The sequence below is a fragment of the Xenopus laevis genome, chromosome 6S (assembly GCF_017654675.1).
Source record: "Xenopus laevis strain J_2021 chromosome 6S, Xenopus_laevis_v10.1, whole genome shotgun sequence".
Taxonomy (NCBI): Eukaryota; Metazoa; Chordata; class Amphibia; order Anura; family Pipidae; genus Xenopus; species Xenopus laevis.
Genome location: NC_054382.1, coordinates 6,005,023 through 6,029,847, shown reverse-complemented (window position 1 = coordinate 6,029,847; position 24,825 = coordinate 6,005,023). Strand labels below are relative to the sequence as shown.

The 24,825-nt window shown below is 42.1% G+C and overlaps 1 protein-coding gene across 1 annotated transcript in view; it reads left to right on the top strand.

Annotated features, from left to right (window-relative positions):
- The window catches only part of LOC108719808 (vasoactive intestinal polypeptide receptor), a 118,582-nt gene that overhangs the window by 75,596 nt on the left and 18,161 nt on the right, over nucleotides 1–24,825 (top strand). The window contains exons 3-6 of the mRNA XM_018268981.2: nucleotides 2,929–3,036; nucleotides 12,154–12,257; nucleotides 15,839–15,936; nucleotides 19,024–19,156. Coding sequence (XP_018124470.1) covers nucleotides 2,929–3,036; nucleotides 12,154–12,257; nucleotides 15,839–15,936; nucleotides 19,024–19,156 — 443 coding nt within the window. The remainder of the gene's footprint in view (nucleotides 1–2,928; nucleotides 3,037–12,153; nucleotides 12,258–15,838; nucleotides 15,937–19,023; nucleotides 19,157–24,825) is intronic.

Below are 24,825 nucleotides of genomic sequence, written 5' to 3'. Positions count from 1 at the left end.
AGTTGCTTGAGTTGGCTGTAGTTTGCTAGGCTGCCTGGAATGTAACACAACAGGAGGACTATGGGCTTCTAGCTCTGAGCTGGAAGAGATCATGGAGGGATTAACGTTATTAGGAAGGATCTGATTGATTGTCAGTATATCCCACAGGGCAGCAAAGAAATACAGGGTTTAATCCAATTAGAGGGATATTAGAGACACAAAGGAACGGATTGCCCTGCTTAGTGTTTCAGACCCGCAGGCTCCATACCTGTCCCCGGATTATCTGTATTATTAGACACTTTGGGCAAACAGTATCACATTAACTGATATGTAGTGACTTTTTTAATGAGCTCATACGCACAGATCCTTCCTGCTTAGGTTTATGGGTATAATCTCTGCCCGAGTATTTCAGCTCAGATCTATAACTCTGCCCATTCTCTTCAGTGGGAAATATGATGGTTCTGTCCTTAAAACTGTCTGTATCCCGGGTCATGGATAGAGACCTACTGGGTAGAGTGAAATCCAAATTGAAAAACCTGATTCCTAATAATTCTTAAAGGGATCCTGTCATAGGAAAACATGTTTTTTTTTCAAAACACATCAGTTAATAGTGCTACTCCAGCAGAATTCTGCACTGAAATCCATTTCTCAAAAGAGCAAACAGATTTTTTTAAATTCGGTTTTGAAATCTGACATGGGGCTAGACATATTGTCAGTTTCCCAGCTGCCCCAAGTCATGTGACTTGTGCTCTGATAAACTTCAGTCACTCTTTACTGCTGTACTAAAAATTGGATCTTCCCTTTCCCCCCAGCAGCCTAACAACAGAACAATCGGAAGGTAACCAGATAGCAGCTCCCTAACACCAGATAACAGCTGCCTGGTAGATCTAAGAACAACACTCAATAGTAAAATCCAGGTCCCACTGAGACACATTCAGTTACATTAACTAGGAGAGAAAACAGCCTGCCAGAAAGTAGTTCCATCCTAAAGTGCAAGTCACATGACTGGGGGCAGTTGGGAAACTGACAATATGGCTAGCCCCGTGTCATATTTCAAAATTGAATATAAAAAAATCTTTTTGCTCTTTTGAGATATGGATTTCAGTGCAGAATTCTGCTGGAGCAGCACTATTAACTGATGAGTTTTGAAAAAAAAACATGTTTTCCCATGACAGTATCCCTTTAAAGTATGAATATCCAAATTACAGAAAGATCCATTATCAGGAAAACCCCAGGTCCCAAACATTCTGGGTTACAGGTCCCATACCTGTACTTGGAAGCATTCCCAAAAATAGTTTTTGAATTCTGTATCTGCCTGTCTCCAGCTATTTTCTCTTTTGCTCGTTCAGACTGCATGTGCCATTGAAGCAATGTAGCAGTGATTACTAGTGATGGGCGAATTTATTCGCCAGGCGCGAATTCGCAGTACATTTGCGCAATTCGCCGCCGGCGAAGAAATATGTGAATCGGCCGAGAAAGTTCGCCTGCATCAAAAAAAAATTGTCGCATGCGTTAAAAAACGGGCGTTTTGAAAATTTTTCGCCGTTTTGCGAATTTCGCGGGAAATTTGCGAATTTTCCCATCACTAGTGATTAGCTCCACTCTGTATAATACTCTAATACCCACAATGCCTTGCTCTTCTCCTGTATCTGACTCTTTAAACCTTCTGAAGCGTACAAACCATTTTAACAGTCACATGGAAACTGTAAAAACAAAGAACATCCCTTGAGACTTTTCCCAATACGAGTTCTTCCATCGCTATTGATTTTAAACAGCCGTGATCATCCATTAGTTAATTAACCAGAAGAATGGCCAATGTTTCCTTTAAACTCGCATCTAATGGCTCGTATCACTGATGAATAGTGATGGGCGAATACATTTGCCAGGATGAATTTTCACGTTCCGCCGCCGGCAAATAAATTTGCCAAACTGCGGAGAAAATTCGCTAATACTTACGATTCAAATTTGTCCAAAAATGGACCTATTCGACCAAAAAAAAAAAACTTTGACTTAATTTTGGTTGGTCTTTTTGAATTCGAATTTCGATGTTTTTCAGATTCGAAATTCGACCCTTTATAAATCTGCCCCTAAATGTGTAGCCTTACAGAGCATTTGTTTTTAGATGAAGTCAGTGACCCCCGTTTGAAAACTGGAAAGAATCAGAGGAAAAATGCAAGTAATTAAAAAACGACAAAAAATAAACAATGAAGACCAATTGAAAAGTTGTTTAGAATTGGCTGTTCCATAACATACTAAAAGTTAACTTAAAGGTGAACCACCCCTTTAATACCCCCCCTATAATTTTGCGCATTTTAAAAAATTATTATATCTAAAAATGCCATATTTTATATAGTGAACTTATTGCACGAGGCTAAAGTTTGAGCTTGTCAATAGCAGCAATGATCCAGGACTTCAAACTTGTCACAGGGGGTCACCATCTTGGAAAGTGTCTGTGACACTCACATGCTCAGTGGGCTCTGATTGGCTGTTGAGAAGCTAAGCTTAGGGCTCGTCACTAATTATCCAGCAGAAAATAAGCTTCCCTGGCTGTAATATAAGCTGATGCTACAGGTTTGCTGATTATTAAATTCTGATGCTAATTGCACTGGTTTCTGTGCTGCCATGTAGTAATTATGTGTATTAATTACTAATCAGCCTTATATTGTGACATTTCTATTCTATGTGTACTGTATATTGTGAGTGGCTCCCTAAGCTCAGTAAGTGACAGCAGCACAGAGCATGTGCAGTGAATCAGCAGAAAAGAAGATGGGGAGCTACTGGGGCATCTTTGGAGACACAGATCTTTACTGCTAAAGGGCTGTGGTTGCCTTGGGCTGGTACAGAAGTACAAAACAACATGTACAACATTTCAAGCTACTTCTTTAGTTAGGCTTTAGTTCTCCTTTAAATGATTACAATGTGGATAATGTGCCTCTCTTTACATTGCAGGCTGTAGAGTAATGTGGGACAACATAACGTGTTGGAGATCGGCGAACATAGGAGAAGTGGTGGTAATGCCGTGCCCTGATTACTTTGGCTTTTTCTTGAACAAACAAGGTGAGTTATAATAACCTGCTTTGTTATGTAATTTTGGCAATGCTTTGAATTCCTACAACATGTATTAAATGTCTCTCCATTAGCAGCATGTTGTACCATTAATTCTAGTGCATCCTCCTGGGGCATATAATGACCAAGCTCCAGCAGGAGAAGGTGTTAAGGATAAGTAAACCTTTAAAATAAGTGAATGTAAAATTGATGGGGGGCTATTCTAAGCACTTTTGCAATGTACATTCATTATTTATTTGTTTTTAATTCCAAGATATTAAAGGATACATGTACTGTTAATATGAATGAATTTTGTTACAACATCGCCACCTGCTGGTCAGTTTCCCACCAGTCTGACCAGCAAGTAGTCAAGGAAGAAGTTGTCAGGAGAAAGAAAGAGGCTGCTCTGATGTTCTTCTGCTTTGGAAAATAATAAGAAACCTTTCTCAAATCTTTCCTAAGCAGAAGAACATCAGAGCAGCCTCTTTCTTTCTCCTGACAACTTCTTCCTTGACTACTTGGTGGTCAGACTGGTTTTCCACAAACCGCACCCAACCTGAACCCGACCTCCCTCAATCCGCTCCCGCCCGTGCCCGACTTCCCCCTTCCTTTTATAGACACGCCGCCCGTCGATGACATCACAAAAGGGGCGGGGTTAACAGGCACGTGCGTCTATAAAACTGGGAGTCAGAAGCCAGCAGTGTAATGTCGCGGGTGGGGAGAGCAGGCAGAAGAGCTCAACCCGGAACACAAATGGGGGAGTAAGGTCGGGCCGAACCCGCATGACCCACGGGTAAAGCCCGGGCCTGAGAATTTCTCCTGCAGAACATTTCATTTTTTACTGGACTTTTTCCTTCCGCACATTGAGTGCTGTTTATTTTGTTTTATTTTGGTTTTTTTTCCCTAATTACCTGCAAAGGGATCAGAATTAAGAGCATTGCGTTAGGGCAATAAGCCTGAGTGAGAAGAACACTGGCCAAGAATAGCTGAAACTGTTTAAGTATCTTGTTTTCTTTTTTACAATGATAACTTGATTTCTGGTGACTGATATACAATCATCAAGCTTTGTTCTAGACCTGTATATACTATAAATGCCTCCATGACCAGTGCTTTACATTATACGAGTCCTTCTGCATTTCATGCACAGTGATGCCCAACAATTATGGGTAGTGATGGGCGAATTTATTCGCCAGGTGCGAATTTGCGCGATTCACCGCCAGCGAATAAATTTGCGAAACGCCCGCAAAAATTTGCGGCAAAAATTCGCCGGCGTCAAAAAAAATTTTTTATGAAAAAACGGACGCCGGTGTCAAAAACGGGCGCCAGTGTCAAAAACACGGAAGGGCCGTCTCCTATAGACTCCATTCAAATCAAATAATCGAAATTTTTAAAAATGATTTCCTTTTTCTGTGTAATAATAAAACAGTCGCTTGTACTTGATCCCAACTAAGATATAATTAAAAATCCTTATTGGAAGCAAAACCAGCCTATTTGGTTTATTTCATGTTTACATTATATTCTAGTAGACTTAAAGGGATACTGTCATGATTTTTTTATATTCAGTTTTGAAATCTGACATGGGGCTAGACATATTGTCTATTTCCCAGCTGCCCCCAGTCATGTGACTTGTGCTCTGATAAACTTCAGTCACTCTTTACTGCTGTACTTTCCCCCCAGCAGCCTAACAACAGAACAATGGGAAGGTAACCAGATAGCAGCTCCCTAACACCAGATAACAGCTGCCTGGTAGATCTAAGAACAACACTCAATACTAAAATCCAGGTCCTACTGAGACACATTCAGTTACATTAAGTAGGAGAGAAAACAGCCTGCCAGAAAGTATTTCCATCCTAAAGTGCAAGTCACATGACTGGGGGCAGCTGGGAAACTGACAATATGTCTAGTCCCATGTCATATTTCAAAATTGAATATAAAAAAATCTTTTTGCTCTTTTGAGAATTGGATTTCAGTGCAGAATTCTGCTGAAGCAGCACTATTAACTGATGAGTTTTGAAAAAAAACATATTTTACCCATGACAGTATCCCTTTAAGGTATGAAGATCCAAAGTACAGAAAGATCCATTATCAGGTCCCAAACATTCTGGGTTACAGGTTCCATACCTGTACTAGGAAGCATTCCGAAAAAATGGGCGCCGGCGTCAAAAACGGGCGCCGGTGTCAAAAACGAGACGCCGGCTCCATTTCGCGAATTTTATCGTCGTTTCGCGAAATTCGCACATTTTTCGGCGAAACGAAACGGCGCAAATTCGCCCATCACTAATTAAGGAGCATAACCCATAGCCACATGCCTTCAGCCACATTAATGAGCTTTACCCTGTAATTGCCTGGAAACGTATAATTGACAATGGTAAGGGTGCTACTGTCAGCACTCAGAACTAACTTGGATTAAAGGACTTATTTTAATATCAGTAAGAGCTGCCTGACTTTGGAAATAACAAGATGATGAGGAGCCTTCAGGTCAATTTCTTACTTGAAAATGCTCTTGTTTTTAGGAAATACACCATTAAAATCCCCCCTAACCCATCTAGCTTCACGGATATCTCCAGACCTACCCTTATTCGTCAGTCTTACAATAGCAACTTTAGTAAGAAGAACTATAATTACAATTTGCAGCTATTTTTGCCGGACCCCGATCTGGGCCTCTCTGGCCTTTATGGTAAATACAGCAATTTTATGGAAGCAAATAAACAGGCAAAGCATAAATAGACGCAGATGATAAATGGATGAGGCACAAATATTTACACACAATCGGCACAGGGAAGATCGTTGTGCTTTCCACCAAGATATTGCATTTTTTAAAGGACAAGGAAAGCTGCAGACTGAATTAATCCTTATCCCTGTAGCTGGTTTTGAACATTAGCTTTTTAAAGGAGAACAAATGTCATTTGTGCATCACAGGGTCCATACAGAGGTTCACATCTGTCCATCCACACTCTCTAAGATTCTCCTACTCACCTGTAGCTGGTTTGGCTGTGTAACTTCTAGTCCTTGGCACTGAACAAAGAACAGGGTTTGAACACTCAAGGATCAGAAGTTACAGTATGTGGCTGGTTGATGGCCACCAACCCTTCTACACTGCTTTGCCTTTTCTTCTAAGTTATGATAAAGTTGGACCTTCTTTGGGCATGTGGATAATAGCAGTTGGGTTGGTACAAATGCTTTCTGTTCCTCTTCAAATAATGAATTCTTTTTACTCTTGTTCTTCATGAGAGCTTGGGTTAGCCACTGTTCACCCTCGTCACCTTCATCTTTGGGCCTACTCCTTGTTTCTGATGACCACGTTATGCTGCACTGTCTTTGCTTCAGTGATGAAATGTGGACCACTTCGTTGACCCAAGCCTCATCACTGAACTTTTACCTTCTCTTACTATCTGCAGAGCCTGGAGATCTGAATGAGAAAGTTCCAGAGGAGCTTCACAAGCACCTTATGAAAGGCTAGAATATAGAGTTTATATGTTTAGTATATTTTTAATTAATTGCAAATCCTACGAGTTCTTCTTCTCTAGGTAAATTGAGTTGCATCAAGCCACCTTTCAAACATATCTTTTGCAGATGAAATTACCTTCTTGACTCTACATCTCTGTTGAAGTAATTGCATTGGAAATTAGTGTTGGAGGGAAGCATCTAAAACAGCTTTGTGCAAAGGAGAATTAAAAGAGGAGACTATCCAAGTGTTTGAGCTTAAAAGACCCTGGTAGCTTCAAGATGGTACAAAAATAACTCCATTATATAATTTCAAAGAGAAATCAATGAAGTTCACAATAGTTACTATGTATTGCTATGTGCCTTCAAGTCAGTTTTGACTCATGGTGACCATATGGATAGTCTTTCTCCTGTATGTTTTCTCTTTGGGTCTTCAGGTTTCTCAATCTCATAATTATAACTTTTGTGATTGGGTCCATGCTTGCCATCCTCTTTTTCCTTCAACTTTTCCATTATTTAATTTGCCAGTGAATTGGAAAATACAGTTTTTTTAAGAAGGTCAGTGCTCGAATGACTAAACTGCCTCTTTCCTAATGCCACCCAATTTATGCTTCCTTGGGCTATGAGAAAAGGGGCATAGTTGGTATGTAATTGGATGTGGTTGGGTTGCAGTGGAACATGGGCCTTGGTAGGTCAGTAGACCTCATCCCTAGAAGGGTAGAATCTCTGACAATGGCAGGTTTCATTTTAGCTTCAGAGTATATGAAGCTAAATTTTGAATTCTATACCCATATCCTTGGAGAGCAGTGCTATACAATAAAAGCAGAAGGAAATTATATTGGCAGCCATTGAGACCATTTACTGGAAATAGAAAGAGCAAAGTGTAGCATTCAAATAAAATATCTGCTTGACATTTCTATGGAGAATCAACAGGGAAGAGAGAAGAGCTTGATGATATAAATCATTTGTTTTGGACAGGATCTTGAGTATTGCAAATACTTCATAGCTTGGGCTTCGGCCTAAAAGGATTTTAACAATGAAGTTACTTGGAAAACAATTTGGTTGCACAGAGAGGCACTTTCACATTTTATCTTGCTATTTCTGTTGGGGTTTGTACAAGAGTGAAGCCTTGGCAAATTCTCTTTCTCAACTTGGCTTTTTTGTTCTTCCACTATATTGGCTAAAGATATGGACGCCATTTATTTTAGTATTGGTTTAATGGATTTCATTTATATTGAAGAAGGCTGAATTGGTCTTCTTGTATCTAAGTATCCCATACTTTTTCTCACACATATAGTGAAGTTTATTTGCAGGCTTGGACCCTATGGTCTTTAAGAAGATAGTTGAGGCAAGGAGCTAGTTTTATCAATGGAGTTTCCCCAATACAAGGTGGTCTTGCAGGTCTGTAAGATTCTTCCACTGAAGAACCCAAATCCGAAATTATTTAGCATAGTTCTGAAACGAACATACGCCTGTTGAATGCATTGGCTTCCCTTCAAAGCTCTGAAACCTGGACCTAAAGTGGAACACGGTGGCACCAGCCTCCAATACCACTGTGCTGCTCTACTTTTCAGGTTGAGAATATGCAAAAGTTTAGGGGGATTCCCTGTTGTGTGGTTCGGGAGGAGGAAGAAGAGTTCTAGAAGGGCATCAAGGTATTACGTAGGCTTAAGTTCTCCTTTAAGAGTAAGGTTACTCCTAAGGGTAATTTTTTGAATATGACAAAGGCAGTGTGCAAAGTGCAAAAAATGGTGCACTCTTCAAAAATGACCCTTTAATTGTAAATTATATTTTCTAATAAGTATGTTGCAAAGTAGGGAGTATAGATAGAAGATGTTATGGATAGTAGGGATAGGATTAGAAATAAGAAATCTAAAGAGCAAGCCACGACCTAATTGGTGTGATCAACCCTTTTTTGTCACCCTGGGGCATCATACATAAATTGTAAATAATTTTGCTTTTCTGGAGTCCCATGTAGTTGTACCCCTTGTACCCACTAATAGCGTCCCCCTTCCTGTTTCACCATTCCAGATTCTATGAATGGAATTGGCTCAAGAAGAACAAAGAGACATCGAAATAGAGGCATCTAAAATGGACTAACATGGGTGATGCACAAAGAGGAATAGTAATTATTGTAGGGGCTTCGAGGACACTTTTGTTTAAGCAGAGAGAGGTTCCATTAAAGCGGCTCTTCATCCTCTCCATATCCTTATCCAACAAGAAGCCAATTTAATCGCCGGAGAAAACACGATAGCAATTAAACAATCATCATACACTGAAAATAAAAAAGCTCCCTGGGGGGAAGTTATAGACACACAGAACTGCGCAAATCTGCTAGGGATTAGGCTTTCTTAAACGACGTTCGAAATCTTCTGGGATATTTGCATAATAGATCATTAGACCACACTGATTGAAACATCATGTGGAATATTTTGAAGCAAAAGAATGTCGATATTCTGCTTGTTGTTTAATGTATCCATTGTTATCATTTGGATCAGTAGGACGAGAGAGGGAAAACCAACATCTAGAGCAGGGACCTTCCTACGATTACTGTTAAACTGCAACATCAGGGCAGAACTATTTACCACGCGCCAGAAGCACTGTTTTTTTTGGGTTTTTTTTTTATGGGCGAGCAGCAGAATTCAAGCCTAACATAACCATGCCCAAAGCCAAGACTTGTCCGGATGGATTAAACATCACTCTCATTGGACATATTGGCTCCCATTTCCTCTTGAGAAGTGGAAATACTTTTTCTGGAGTGATGGATTTTGTTCCACTGTCCGGTTTGGGCTAGAACTTCAGGAAACGGTAAAGCAAAGACTCTTGACAATTTGTGCTGTGGAACTTCTTGGGGCAGGATCTTTCATGTTTCTACCCCACAGTGCACCTGCTGCACATAGTGAGGTCCATACAGAATGGGTTTGCTGAGATGGGAGTGAAAAAACTTGACTGGTCTTCACAGAGTCTTAACCTCAATTCAACTGAACACCTGCGAGAAGAATTGGAATCACATCTGTGAGCCCCAATAGAGCCCCAATTCTCGAATTTTTATACTGACCAGTTACCTATTTATACTATGTCATCATATTTACTCTCAGGTGCCTCTTTTCTAGGGAGAACACCTTTAATTTCTCCATGCCTTTCTGTGTAATAAAGGCAGTTGGTATTAGAAAACAAAGGGCAGGGTACTAGATAATGTCAGATCGCCTTTTGGGTTGAAAGTTATAAACCAAGTCCAATCATGTCACCACATTACCTGGATATCATACATTAAGTAAAATAAATTAAAGGAAAACTATACCCCCAAACAATGTAGGTCTCTATAAAAAGATATTGCATAAAACAGCTCATCTGTAAAACTCTGCTTCATGTAAATAAACCAATTTCATAATAATATACTTTTCTAGTAGTATGAGCCATTGGGTAATCATAAATAGAAAATTGCCATTTTTAAAAATAAGGGCCGCCCCCTGGGATTGTACGATTCACTGTGCAGACAAACATACCAACAAACCATACTTGTTAGGTCACATGAGCCAATTAACAGACAAAGTTCGGCCTTTTCCACACTTCTGCTTGTTACAGTTAGAGCTGCAGTATTTCTGGTCAGGTGATTTCTTCCTGTTACAGTTAGAGCTGCAGTATTTCTGGTCAGGTGATCTCTTCCTGTTACAGTTAGAGCTGCAGTATTTCTGGTCAGGTGATCACGTCCTGTTACAGTTAGAGCTGCAGTATTTCTGGTCAGGTGATCTCTGAGGCAGCACACAGTCCATCACGGAATGGTGGTTCAAGGCAAGAGATGTAAAAGGGCAATATTTACCTAAATATATATTCCAGTTTGGTAAGATTCTTTAATATGCCACTTAATATGATGTAAACTATCTGTTGCTTAAGTGTTCATTTTGGGGGTATAGTTTTCCTTTAAGTGCAAGTTCTGATGGAGCAGAATAAGGTTGGAAGTTGGAGATATTTTTTTAAACCTCTTTGGAAAAAAAATCTCCAACCAATTCCATTACATGAACAACTAATCCTTCTTGGAAATATATCTTTGAAGGTTCTAATGAGGATGCAGAGACTGATACTTAACATTCCATTACTGAGAGTCACAAAGTAGTGGGGTCGCAGGTCAGATAGTTCCGATGGTTCATCTTGTGCACCAGAAATAACATTAACCTCTAGGAGTACTTGAAATAAATCCTCGGGGAGTATTGTTTTATAATAATACTCTACACAGGTGACTAGAGAACAGGGAGGATTGTTTGTGCTATGGAGTAGAGGACCTAAGGCTATGGGGCTTTCCTTCTTTGTGGGCTTAGGGAGATATGTGGAGAGAATTTCTATTTCCTCTAGATACTCTAAGTTTAAGGCTATTGATCAACATTAGACATAAGGGAGCCCTGTGTGAGTACTACTGCAAGCCATCTTTGATCCCTGTAGTGCCCAACAGCAGGAGGAACCCCCCAAAAAAGCAATAGATAATAGAATAACGAGTGTAGCCCTTTCTTCTTGGGGATGTCCTCTCTTCTTCCCACCTTTCTATTTCAGGGAAATGAAATCCCTCCATACAGCTTCTTTACATGAGTCAGATTGCAATCTGCAGCCCACTCCTTCTGCTGCAAAGTCTCTGATTAAATGAGATCCAATGATGTCCTGCAGGCCTCCGTGTAAAAGAAACTGAATTATTTCTGTACCGTTACGCTTCTGGGCATATAAAAACATTTGTTAGTGAGTGAATCAGGTGCCGGGAGACATCTATCAAATTCTTGGAAGATAAAGGGAAATCTCATTTTGTCATGGACAAAGAAAAATTGTTCTGTAGCCTATTGTTATCCTTTATATAGTCCCAACATATCAACATTGCCTTCCTATTAGTCCCTCTCCCAGTGGTGCTTACAATCTAAGGCCCCTATCATATTCACTATAGTCGATATTATCAGTAGCCAATTAACCTGGGTATATAGAACGTCCAAACTCATTGCAATACCAAACTGAGGCCACTAGGAGTGCTGTTGCTGACTATGGAGAATGCATTTGAAGAACAAGCATCCTGCACCCATCCCTTGTGGATATATAGGGAGCCTGTTCTGTATAATAGAATTATGATATGTAAATTGGGTTGATTAAAGTGTGAAGCAGGCGGGAAGCCGATAGATATGATCAATTACTTTATTACTCCTTCTCAATAACATTGTATTCCAATCAGATTCAGTCACTCCCATTGGCTCATGTAACCGACTAACAGTGTCAAGAAATTCTATTTTCTTTCTCTCTAACTCACATGCGGTAAAAATATCAATTTTGCCTGTTTCTAAGGTCGGTGACCCTGGCAACCAGAAAACAGATTGACTGTGAGGCTCGTGTATAATTGTTTGTTGCATTTTCTCTTTATACATCAATCATTCTGACATCCATATAAATTCCGCCAACCTGTTGGGAATTACAAATTGCAAAGTGAAGGAGAAATGCACAGAATTGACAAATGTGTTAAAAATAGGAGGATTTACCCCTTTTTTTTCAAGGTTGCAGGGTAGATCATGTGATGTAGTTGAGAAGGTTGGATATCAAGCCCGGGTGTCCTTGCTCATTGTAGGACTCGGGGGGCTGCTATGATGGAAGGGCCCATCAGGGAAATCTTATAGTCTTGGTGTCAACCTAAAATGTAATTTTATTTTCTTTTGCTTTCAGGGAATGTTTCCAGAAATTGTACAGATGAAGGCTGGACTGATATTTCTCCAGCTCCCTATGCAATGGCTTGTGGCTATGATACCAACAGCACCCCAAGCAGCCAGGTGAGTTGGCAAAAAACTGACATTTTTTGGACCCAAAATTCGACATCATTGTCGGTGCTAGATAAGTAGTGCCTGATTCACCAATACGTGTTTAATAAATGGACTTATTTCCAGTTTTCAATAAAAATAACTTGTGGGCAACTGCCCTATATACATATATGTAGGGCAATGAAAGGTTTAGCCCCTCCTACTGACTATGAAGCCCCATTTCTGTCACTTAAGCCCTGTGAGAGGGAGCTTTCCCCCATTTGACCGAGGGATCTCATGACGTGTTTCAGCCCATAGTTACATTAAAGGAGGGGGCACATGGCTCTTTTCTTCCCTGGACGACTCTAGTAGGAGGTGGGCCTGAGCTGGACATAGGCCTCGGTAAAGGTGGCCATACATGGGCAGATTAAAGCTGCTGATATTGGTCCTTTAGACTGACTGGCCAAGATATCGATCATGGAAGTTTGATTTTTCTGGCGATTGAGGACCACGTAGGTCCTACGACCCATTGGCGCCCATTCTCTTTGTTGTAATCCAAACGTTTGGCCCTAAAGCCAAACATTCGGATTAACCCAATATTGCCCTGCCATTTGGTGGGCATATCCGTGAGGTCAACCAAACGAACCAACCTTATTGTGTATGGCCACCTTAAGACCAAGAGCAAGCCCAAAGCTAACCAACCCTTATTGGGGGGTGGGGTAGGAGACCCTGTGCACAAGGATTAGATGACAGCCACCAAGGGTGTAAAGTAGTCAGGCTACTAGATAGAGCAGTTCTGTGCTCCTTCAAGCAGAATTAGTGGGGGTTAGTATGTCACTTGGCAATGGCCTGTGGATATGGTAAAGGGGAACTCCACCTCAAAATGACATTTGTTAGCTCTCCCCTTTCTATTCCCATCACCCCCTTGCATACTTCCTCAAAAGTCTAACAGTGTGGGGATTTCTCCTACACTCCAAATACAGACAGGTAATCTCCTCCTTGAGTAAATGTGATAGGGTCCTTAGATTGGAAGCTCTATTGACCTTTTTAATATATTATTGAGTGTATCCATACAGAGCTGTCAAATCCCCCTCCCCAAATATATTGGGATTTACCAGAAATTGAGGTCTGTCCCACAGTTTCCCGTCACCCCCGATTTTTTCGTCATCAGACGATTCTCCGCGATTTTCAGCACATAATGTCAGTTACATTCACATCACATCCGTTGACGTCACATACCCAGAAATTTTTCATCGGGTCCCCCGACTGCGCACTGCCCCGGGTTGACACCTCTGTCCATGGTAACTGTGCATACAGCCTACACAAATACTTATAACCATAAATATTATAATATAACCTTCATTTGCATTTAGGGATTCAGTAAATGTGAGCATGACACCATTATCTTTATGAACACACAGATGCAGCAACTGGAAATGTGAATATTTTATGCCTCGGCAGAACTTAAAGCAGAATTATCATGAAAACTGCAATTTTATGTCTAATTTTAAAACAAATTCTTGCACTGGGTGAATCCGGAGGAGCCTCAAAGGAAAATGGAGCTGCTGGGTGTTTTAATACGAAGCAGGCGCAGCAGCCCTAGGCTTTACTTTCCCTTCAAAATGAATAAAATCCCTAAATTCAGACATGACAATTTGGAATTTAAAGCAGATCTGAAATGGCTTTAATATGATAGAAAACTATTTTTAGGTTCCTTAATTCCCATTTAATAAACTTCCCAGCCTGGTATCGTTATTTTTATTCATGAAGATTAATGCTTCAATATTTCATATCCCAAATTCTATTTTAAAACCAGTTTCTCATCTTATTTTATGCATTCAGCTTTGGAATGTCTAAACACAGCCCTGTTTATTCGGTGGTGACCTTGTTAAGCCCACCTAACATTAGGCCGTCCTATAGGGTCATATATATAGAACAGTGGTTAAAGGAATGCTGGCTGTCCAGTCCAGATAAGCCTGTAAAGATAGAAACATAGAATCTCACATTGGAGGAAAGGCTGCTGAGAACAGAGGTAGAAGGACATTAGCCATGAGAGCTTCCTGGTGGTCTACTAGCCTTTTTGTACATAGCGCCAACATATTCCACAGCGCTTTTCAGAGATCATACCCAATGGAGATTGCAAACTAAGGTCCCTTTTGCATGGTCTATTTGATTAGTTAACCTGTCTGTAAGATTTTGAAGTATGAGAGGAAACCCAAGGAGACACAGGAGAACATCCCATGCAAATAGTGCCCTGGCTGGAATTGATCCTCGTACCCAAAGGCAGTAGAAAGAAATTCTAGGAAAGTTAAATAGTAACATAGTAAGTAAAGTTAGGTTGAAAAAAGACACAAGTCCATCAAGTTCAACTTTACATCTGTATATATAACCTGCGTAACTGCTAGTTGATCCAGAGGAAGGCAAAAAAAAAAAACCCATTTGAAGCCTCTCCAATTTGCTCAGCGGGGTAAACAAATTCCTTCCTGACTCCAAAATGGCAATCGGACTAGTCCTTGGATCAACTTGTACTATGAGCTATCTCCCATATCCCTGTATTCCCTCACTTGCTAAACACCATCCAACCCCTTCTTAAAGCTATCTAATGTATCGTTTTGAAAGTGAGATTCGTGAGCTGTGAAGGGGTGGGGCTTGTGAATAGTGGGTGGAGTTTGAGTAGATCATGGGTGGGTATTGGAATAATGAGCATGGTCAAAAAAGATCAGGGCAGTGACTATGCATGCATTGATGCTCAATCTGTTGGTAGAGACCAGGAGGCCCAAGTGACCATTGACTAACGTAACAGTGTGGAGCCCCATGATTAACTGATGGCAGCTCTGGAGCGAATATCTATTCTCTGCTAAGCTGAATTCTATGATAACCTCACCTCCACTTCAGATTAAAAGCATTCTATATTCCTTTGCTGATCTATTACAGTCGTGGCTTGCTTTATTGTAGTAACAAGGGTGGTTATGTGATGATAGCACCCCTTTGAGATCACACGATAGCAACAGCCTTTATTTGCACAATAACTTTATTTTATTCTATAATAAAAGCTATCGGCATCCTGGATAATGAAATACATGATATTTCCCTTTATACACAATAATAAGAAAACAGAGGCGCAAGGAACAATGAAACTATGAAGGTTCTAATGCGCGTCCTTTTCTTCTCTCCCTCTAAGCATTTCGTCATTAAATATGTAGGTAGTTAGGAATTAATTATTTTTGTCACAGTTAGCTTTCCATTGCCAGGTTAGGTGTGTAACAATAATGATCTACCAGGAGCTTGTCTGTCTTATAGTCTATAGTCTATAACAGAGGGGGTCCTGTAAAGACCTGTGACCTCTCACTCCATCCCTAGAACTTGTGCCCTGTGATCCCCATTTCTGACACACACACATTCACATCTAATGGCAGAAATCCCACAAATGTAGGTGGCAGGGGGCCCAAGTTAGGCCACTCAACTTAAATATGGATTGTACTGTTTTATTAGTAGTACTGGAGAATCCCCCAGCGGGGTGACCGGCCTTCAACTGCCATATGACCTTTACCATGCTTGTGTAATCCAGACCTATCCTGTTAATATTATGTTTAAATCTTTTATTTTCTCTGTAGACTGAATTCTTCTGGATGATAAAGACCGGATATACCATCGGACACAGCGTATCCCTTATTTCTCTCACCGCAGCAATGATCATCTTGTTTTTATTCAGGTAAGAACTAAAACAAAGGCATATAGTGAGAAGTAATAAGGAGAGAGCTTTTGCGATAGCTAGTGATAAGGTCATGATGATATATTGATTGGCGCCAACTCTTGGCTAGGGGATGGGCAAAGGAAGTTGCCCCCTACATGTGCGTGTATTGGGTTGGTTGCCACTTAATTTTCCTGAAATCTACATGTCATGTCTAGCACATATTCAATCATTTAAATGGCCTATATCAGTGTTGTCCAGTGGGCCAAGTATTCAAGGGCCAAATTTCAGCAAAATGATCATCCAAAGAGGTCAAGGAAGCCCTGTGGGACATCAGAATTTCTTGGTTTCCAGTTGGACAGCCCTGCCCTGTAGCATAAGGATGCTGGATCGTATGTTGCTCAGATTAAGATTGATACCACAGTATTTAAACCAAGGCACATTCAGTATCGGACTGGGATGCCAGTGGCCCACCAGAAAACCTAAGACCAGGGACCCACTTTCTAAACTGTTATTCCTCCTCTCCTCATTCAACCTGTTAATTCTCCTAGTCTTTTATATCTACTTACTATACTCTTTTTTTCCATTATTAAGCCTTTTTTCCCATAAAGAAATAGGGAATGACCATGAAATATGCTAAATGGTTAGAAGCAAGAGGATCCGCTGGCTCTTGGACCCACCAGGAGTTTTCCCGGTATCCCGGTGGGCCAGTCCAACACTGGGCACATTACATCTATATCAAGAGTCAGAGAATATGGAACTTGGTTGAGCTGTTTGGGAAAGATGGAACTCTAAGTTGGTTCCTTCTTTTGGTGAGAATAGTTTGTATTTTGGATGACACCCACCATACTTTGGAAAAAGAGTGCATGAGTGGGGTCATCACCTTGATCCTAGCCTTGTGAGTTTGATAGGAATAAAGGGAAAAAAACACCCCTACATGCAAGGCCAGAACTAGCGGTAAGCAGATGCTTAGGGTGCAACAGAGGAAGAGTGCTAACATGTACCTTTTCGGCATACCCTTAGACCCCACCACCGGCTGATCATTTCACCTCCCAAAAACATGCTCTTACTAGTTCCTTTGCACAGGGGGAGGAGTACTTGGGAACGAGGTGACTCGGCTCTTGGAAGGCTTGGCCTGGGGTGCCCATATGCTCTTGTTGAAGGTTTAGTGTGGGTCTAAGACATGTGAGCACCCCCACCAATAAAGAACATTCCATAGCCAGTTACTTATAAAACAGTAATAGCTAGGGATGCACCAAATCCACTATTTTGGATCTGAACCCTAATTTGCATATGGGGAATGGGAAAAGATTTTTGACTTCCTTGTTTTGTGACAAAAGTCATGCGATTTCCCTCCCTGCCCCTAATTTGCATATGCAAATTAGGATTCGGATTTGGTTCGGCTGGGCAGAGGGATTCGGCCAAATCCGAATCCTGCTGAAAAAGGCCAAATCCTGGCCGAATCCAGAACCGAATCCTGGATCTGGTGCATCCCTAGTAATAGCAATAGGAATCCATATTCTTACATGGACTTGGGTCAGTTTTATTAGGAGCCAATTATGTTTGTGAAAGTTCTCATTCATCCAGGTCATGGTATATCTATAGAAATAAATCAAATTAACTGGACTTGCTGTGTTTTTCTTGAAGACGTTTCACCAGTCTGGGGATGACTGGTGAAACGTCTTCAAGAAAAACACAGCAAGTCCAGTTGATTTGACTTATTTCTATAGATAGGAGCCAATTGAACTGCCTGTTAACCCACATGAGCAAAAGCCCCAGAAACGTATTTGTAAAGTAAAACCAGTCCATGTGTCCCTTTAAGGGGAAACAAGGGGAAGATTAACCCTACGTAAATAAAGGATAAAGGCTCTATTTTTTTCAATAAATTAAGCATTTAGATGTACAGGGAGGAATAGCTAATGCTAATGAATAGGAAATGTGATTAAATGGAGCATGGATCATTATCTGAAAGGGATTTTTGTTTTCTCAAAATGTCCTGTCTCCATTATACGGATTTGCAAGACGCGAGGGGCCCTCGGAGAATAGAAATCCCATTCCGAGGCAGGGAGAGAGATGTTCTGCACATGGAACACAAAAACAAGGCAACAAAAATTGTATCTTTTCCCACAATTACATCTTCCCTTTTTACTTTGCGCATTTGGGATTTTCTATTATTTAGGCGAGGCCTAATTTTGACCCAATTTTTAGCTCACACCTTTTGTTTTTCGCTAACCGTCCCGCTTGTGATTTCATTGAAAGATTTGTCCGCTTCATTGTCCCGGTTTATATATTTCCAGGGGATTGTAGGTCAGTGTGTACAGGGATATCGCGGGACAGTTAGTTTTTAGGGCAGTGCATTTAATTGCCCTGTCACTGGTCATTAGTTTGCTTGAGCAAATCCCCGAGGTTTCCATCTAAAGTGCAGGAGATATTAACAGTCAGGCTCATCCCAAAGTAGGGTCTCCCGGATAATGATCTCAACTCATAGATGCGGCCGCAATCCGGTGGGATTTTTTAACATGTCCGATGACAGATGGCCCCACACACAGGCCAATAAACTGCCGACTCGGTCTGTCGGCAGCTGTTATCGGCCCGTGTATGGGGGCCTTTAAGCTATGAAGATCCAAATTGTGGAAAGATCTGTTATCTGGAAAACCCCAAGTCCCGAGCATTCTGCATAACAGGTCCCATATCTAGACTAGAACAGACAAGGAAGATAAATGGGTAAATGTTAGAGACACAAGAGGAAGGGTCCCTGTGGAGCTTACATTTGTATAAACAACAATTACACATATATCCCCAGCAAATCTGACTTAATTGCTGCTCTAATATCTGGATGGTTCTGATAACTGTCCATGTAGCAGTTAAATAAACGTTGTAGTTATCTCTTCTGGCAGGTTATATAGGAGGCGGCCTGGAATATAGGAAATAAAATTCCCTTGTGTGGGCAATTGCTTCCCAACAATCAAGACAATGGATTTGGGATTAACACTACCATTAAGGACTCCTTTAACATTTGTATATTATATTTAATTCTAATTACCGCTTACTAATCCCGCGCTGATTTAAAGGGCTAATGCCGTTCCTGTTTTGCCCTCTCTGTATTAGAAAGCTGCACTGCACTAGGAATTACATCCACATGCACCTCTTCATGTCGTTCATAATGAGAGCCATCGCCGTGTTCGTTAAGGACATTGTCCTCTTTGAGAGCGGAGAATCCGACCACTGCTTTGCGGGCTCAGTAAGTAGCAATTCATCCAGATTTGTCTATTTGTAACTGCCGATTTATAATGCTGCACTTCTTAAAGGAACAGTAAAACCAAAAAAATAAAAGCATCTTTAAGTAATTCAAGTATAAGACACTGTTGTCCTGTATTGGTAAAAGTTATGTGTTTCCTTTAGAAAGACTACTAGAGTTAATTGATTTTGTAATTGTTTGATGTTACTGTTCCTTTAAGGAACCTATATTGTAGTTATTTGTCATCAAGAAAGTTTGGTCCTAAAAGAATAAGGCCCTGATATACATTGAGGAAAGTAAACACTCCAGAGTGGCAGAAATATCTACTCATTTCCTAGGTCTAAGGGTAGAGGCATAACTACTACACCACTACATAAGGGGTCACTATTAGGTTGTCCTTGGGCTTCCGCATTGCACCAAAAATTGCTATGCAGTTCCTTAGTGTAATGGATCATATGTGCATAGTCCATAGGCTCCACTTGTGCCCCAAATGTAAGGTTATACTTGTGGAGTCTATTTGGTAAATATTTGTGTACCAAAAAATATCTAATCAATCCCTTAGTTTAAGAATGTACACTTGTGTAATATAAGGGGGTTCACTTGTGCACCAAAAATGCCTGATCATTTCCTGATTGTAAGAGCTCACACTTGTATAATCCATAGAGTCCACTTGTGCACCAAAAATGCCTAATCATTTTTTGTTGTGTAAAGGGAACACGCCGGTGTAATAACACAAGTGCTATATTGCATAGCTCAATGTATTAGGTAGCTTAAACTGACTCACCCCAAAAGCCACTTTCTCATCTTTTTTCTATATTTTAAATAATTAAAGGCCTTTGACATCTCACTGGAGGAGGGGCCAGAAGTATTAAAAAGGTTTATTCTGCCACACTGGTGACTGGCACAGCACCCAGCTATTAATCTTATGCATTTATTGAGTAATTATATATATAATAAATATATATCGAGTAATTATATATATAATAAATATATATATATATATATATATATACTCCAAGAGCCTCACGCCGTTGATCTGTGTTTGCCGTTAAATGTCAGTTGCCATTAACAGATGGCACGGATGTAGGTGGCATCTGCCGTCTTTCTGCATGACATTCCCAATAGATTTAAAGCTTTCTCATGCTTTAGAGCTGAGCAACTGATGTGCTACCGATATTTTCTCCAAAAACTGTGGATTTATTGCATAGAGATGCACTTACATATCAATGGGCACGAGGGTGTTAGAGCAGAGACACAAGATCAGATTTGGGGAGATTTAGGGAAGAGCCACTAATTTTGGGGGAGATTAGTCACCCCTAGACAAATCTCCTCTTCTTTGGTGACTAATCTTCAGGCAATGCCTTTCTGCCGGCTAGAATCTAAATCGACGGCAGGATGGCACGCTGAGCTCTTCGTTTTCTGAAGTCGCACAAAGTTTCCTCATGAGCACTCCGAGTGCCATCCCGCCGGCTATTTCGATTCTAAGCTGCTGGGAGGCAGTTTGGGGAGTTTAGTCACCCTGAAGAAGAGGAGATTTGTCACTGGGCAACTAATCTCTCTGAATCTGAGCGCGTCTCTGCCCTTAGTCGCCCGGCGTTAAACCGCCTCTTCTTCCGGGCCACTAATCTCCCAGAACTGCCTCTCGCTGGATAGAAATCGCCGGCGGGATGGCACTCGGAGTGTGCATTTTTTGAAGTCGCTCGAAGTTTTCTTGTGAGGCAACTTTGGGCGACTTCAGAAAACGAAGTGCACTGATAGCCATCCCGCTGGCGATTTACATTCTAGCCAGAGGGAGGCAGTTCGGGGAGATTAGTTGCCCTGAAGAAGAGGAGATTTGTCTCTGCGCGACTAATCTCCCCGAATCTGAGTGTGTGTCTCTGCCCTTAAGGTGCTCAGAAGGAATGGGCTGATTGAGGGCAGAGTTAAGGGGAATGACTGGGAGAAGTTCATCTATATCTGTATTCTTTATAGGCAGTAGCTCTGAATGGGCTTCTGGCAGGTGAGTGGAAAGGGAAAGATTGATAGGGACAGGCTATAAAACAGGAAAATGGAAATAGTATGTGAGATGTAACTGAAATTAGAGTGGCCGGCAGGGGTGGGGGTGTTGCCTGTTTGGGAGTCATTCTGTGAGTAATGAAAGTCACTGGCAGAGATCCCTCAGGAGATGTAAGACTACGGCTTTTTCTCTGTCTTAGTACAGCAAGAAGGTTCAATGGAACATGGTAATTTATAGGTGAACTGGGGAACTAGCTAGAAATGCTGTATTTTATAAACTGAACTTTCTGTACCAGCCCAGAGGTTCAACAGCCCTATAGCAGTAAAGATCCCCAGCAACATCTTGGATATTTTGTGTGTCAGCGGCACTGCACATGCTCACTGGGCTCTGGGCTGCTGCTTGGGAAGTCATCAAGCAGAAATTGCATTTCCTCTGTCATAAAAGCTGATGCTACAGGAATAGTTATTAATCAGTTCAGTTGCAGAAATGTAAACTACCGAAACAAGTTCATGTAAAATGGCTCTGCTCTTTGCATGAATTTTTGTTTTTCTAGTCTTCACGATTATTTGCACCGTTAATATAATAAATCCGAAATAACATCACCCCCCCATTGTTCCTTTCAGCCATCTGGACACAGTGAGTAGAAAGGGAATAGGGATGTAGCGAACGTCGGAAAAAAAGTTCGCGAACATATTCGCGAACTTGCGCAAAAATGCGAGCGGTTCGCGAACGGTTCGCGAACCCCATAGACTTCAATGGGAAGGCGAACTTTAACATCTAGAAAAGACATTTCTGGCCAGAAAAATGATTTTAAAGTTGTTTAAAGGGTGCAACGACCTGGACAGTGGCATGCCAGAGGGGGATCAAGGGCAAAAATGTATCTGAAAAATCTGCCTGTGTGTGCTTGGAAGAGATAGTGTAGGGGGAGAGCTGTTAGTGATTTCAGGGACAGATGATAGTAAGCTTGCTGGCTAGTAATCTGCTTGATACTGCTCTGTATTGGAGGGACAGAAGTCTGCAGGGATTTGAGGGACATTTTAGCTTAGGTAGCTTTGCTGGCTAGTAATCTACTGTTCTCTTTAAACAACTGCCATACGTTGACCTTGTAGGCATTGTTTGCCCAGTTTTTTTGGACGCAGCCACTGAAGCACAGTTGCCAGAAAAAATATGCCATATAAATGCTGAAAATAGTAATTTTTCGCCATACGTTGACCTTGTAGACATTGTTTGCCCAGTTTTTTTGGACGCAGCCACTGAAGCACAGTTGCCAGAAAAATTATGCCATATAAATGCTGAAAATATAAATTTTTTTGGTTGCAGCCACTGAAGCACAGAGGCCAGAAAAAATTAAACCAGTAGGGTTTGCACCCTAGTTTGTAACGGTGGCGGAGGGAGGAGGAGGACGCTAAAGGACAGCTGTGTGTGGAGTCATGAGGCTTGAAGAGAAGGACAGCTGCATAGAAGTCAGAACAAGTCTTCCGGCGTGCAGTAACCCTCCGAGATCCACCCCTCATTCATTTTAATAAAGGTCAGGTAATCGACACTTTTGTGACCTAGGCGAGTTCTCTTCTCAGTTACAATCCCTCCTGCTGCACTGAAGGTCCTTTCTGAGAGCACACTTGAGGCTGGGCAAGACAAGAGGTTCATGGCAAATTGTGACAGCTCTGGCCACAGATCAAGCCTGCGCACCCAGTAGTCCAGGGGTTCATCGCTCCTCAGAGTGTCGATATCTGCAGTTAATGCCAGGTAGTCCGCTACCTGCCGGTCGAGGCGTTCTTTGAGGGTGGATCCAGAAGGGTTGTGGCGCTGCCTTGGACAGAAAAACATTTGCATGTCTGACGTTACAGACTGGCCAAAGGGCTTTGTCCTTGCAGGTGTGCTCGTGGCAGGATTACTGGCACCTCTGCCCCTGGAATGTTGATGAGTTCCTGAAGTGACATCACCCTTAAAAGCATTGTACAACATGTTTTGCAGGCTGGTTTGTAAATGCCGCATCTTTTCGGACTTGTGGTATGTTGGTAACATTTCTGACACTTTATGCTTGTACCGAGGGTCTAGTAGCGTTGCGACCCAGTACAGGTCCTTCTCCTTAAGCCTCTTGATACGGGGGTCCTTCAACAGGCATGACAGCATGAAAGACCCCATTCTCACAAGGTTGGATGCAGAGCTATCCATCTCCGCTTCCTCATTATCAAGGACTGCATCATCCACGGTCTCCTCCCCCCAGCCACGTACAAGACCAGGGGTCCCCAAAAGGTCACCACTAGCCCCCTGGGAAGCCTGCTCCTGTTGGTCCTCCTCCTCCTCCTCCACAAAGCCACCTTCCTCCTCTGACTCCACTTCTGGCACCTCTCCCTGCGTTGCAGCAGGTGCCTGGGTTCGTTCTGGTGATTCCGACCAGAAATCGTGCGCTTCCAGCTCCTCGTCACGCTGGTCTACAGCCTCATCTGTCACTCGTCGCACGGCACGCTCCAGGAAGAAAGCGAAGGGTATTAGGTCGCTGATGGTGCCTTCGGTGCGACTGACCATATTTGTCACCTCTTCAAAAGGTCGCATGAGCCTGCAGGCATCGCGCATAAGCACCCAGTAACGGGGGAAAAAAATCCCCAGCTGTGCAGATCCAGTCCTACCACCCAGTTCAAAAAGGTACTCGTTGACGGCCCTTTGTTGTTGCAGCAGACGTTCCAACATAAGGAGCGTTGAATTCCAGCGAGTCTGGCTGTCAGAAATCAAACGCCTGACTGGCATGTTGTAGCGCTGCTGAATGTCAGCAAGGCGTGCCATGGCTGTGTAGGAACGTCTGAAATGGGCCGACACCTTTCTGGACTGGGTGAGAACGTCCTGGAATCCTGGGTACTTGGAGACAAAACGTTGGACTATTAAATTTAACACATGTGCCATGCAGGGCACATGTGTTAAATTGCCTAGTCTCAACGCTGCCAACAGATTGCTTCCATTGTCACACACCACTTTTCCGATCTGCAGTTGGTGTGGGGTCAGCCACCGATCGGCCTGTGACTGCAGAGATGACAGGAGTACAGATCCGGTATGGTTTTTGCTTTCCAGGCACGTCATCCCCAAGACAGCGTGACAACGGCGTACCTGGCACGTCGAATAGCCTAGGGGGAGCTGGGGGTGCACAGGTGTGGAGGAGGAGAAGGAGGACCCAGCAGCAGAGTAAGAAGAAGAAGAAGACGAGGTAGAGAGCGATGGAGGAGTAGAGGTGGTGGCAGAACCGCGTGCAATCTGTGGCGGTGACACCAACTCCACTGTTGTTGTTGAGCTACCCATTCCCTGCTTCCCAGCCATTACCAAGTTCACCCAGTGGGCAGTGTAGGTGACATACCTGCCCTGACCATGCTTGGAGGACCATGCGTCAGTAGTCATATGGACCTTTGGCCCAACACTAAGTGACAGAGATGCGGTAACTTGGCTCTGCACATGTTGGTACAGGTGTGGTATTCCCTTTTTAGAAAAAAAATTGCGGCTGGGTACCTTCCACTGCGGTGTCCCAATTGCTACAAATTTGCGGAAGGCCTCAGAGTCCACCAGCTGGTATGGTAAAAGCTGGCGGGCTAAGAGTGCAGACAAGCCAGCTGTCAGACGCCGGGCAAGGGGGTGACAGTCAGACATTGGCTTCTTACGCTCAAACATGGCCTTCACAGAAACTTGGCTG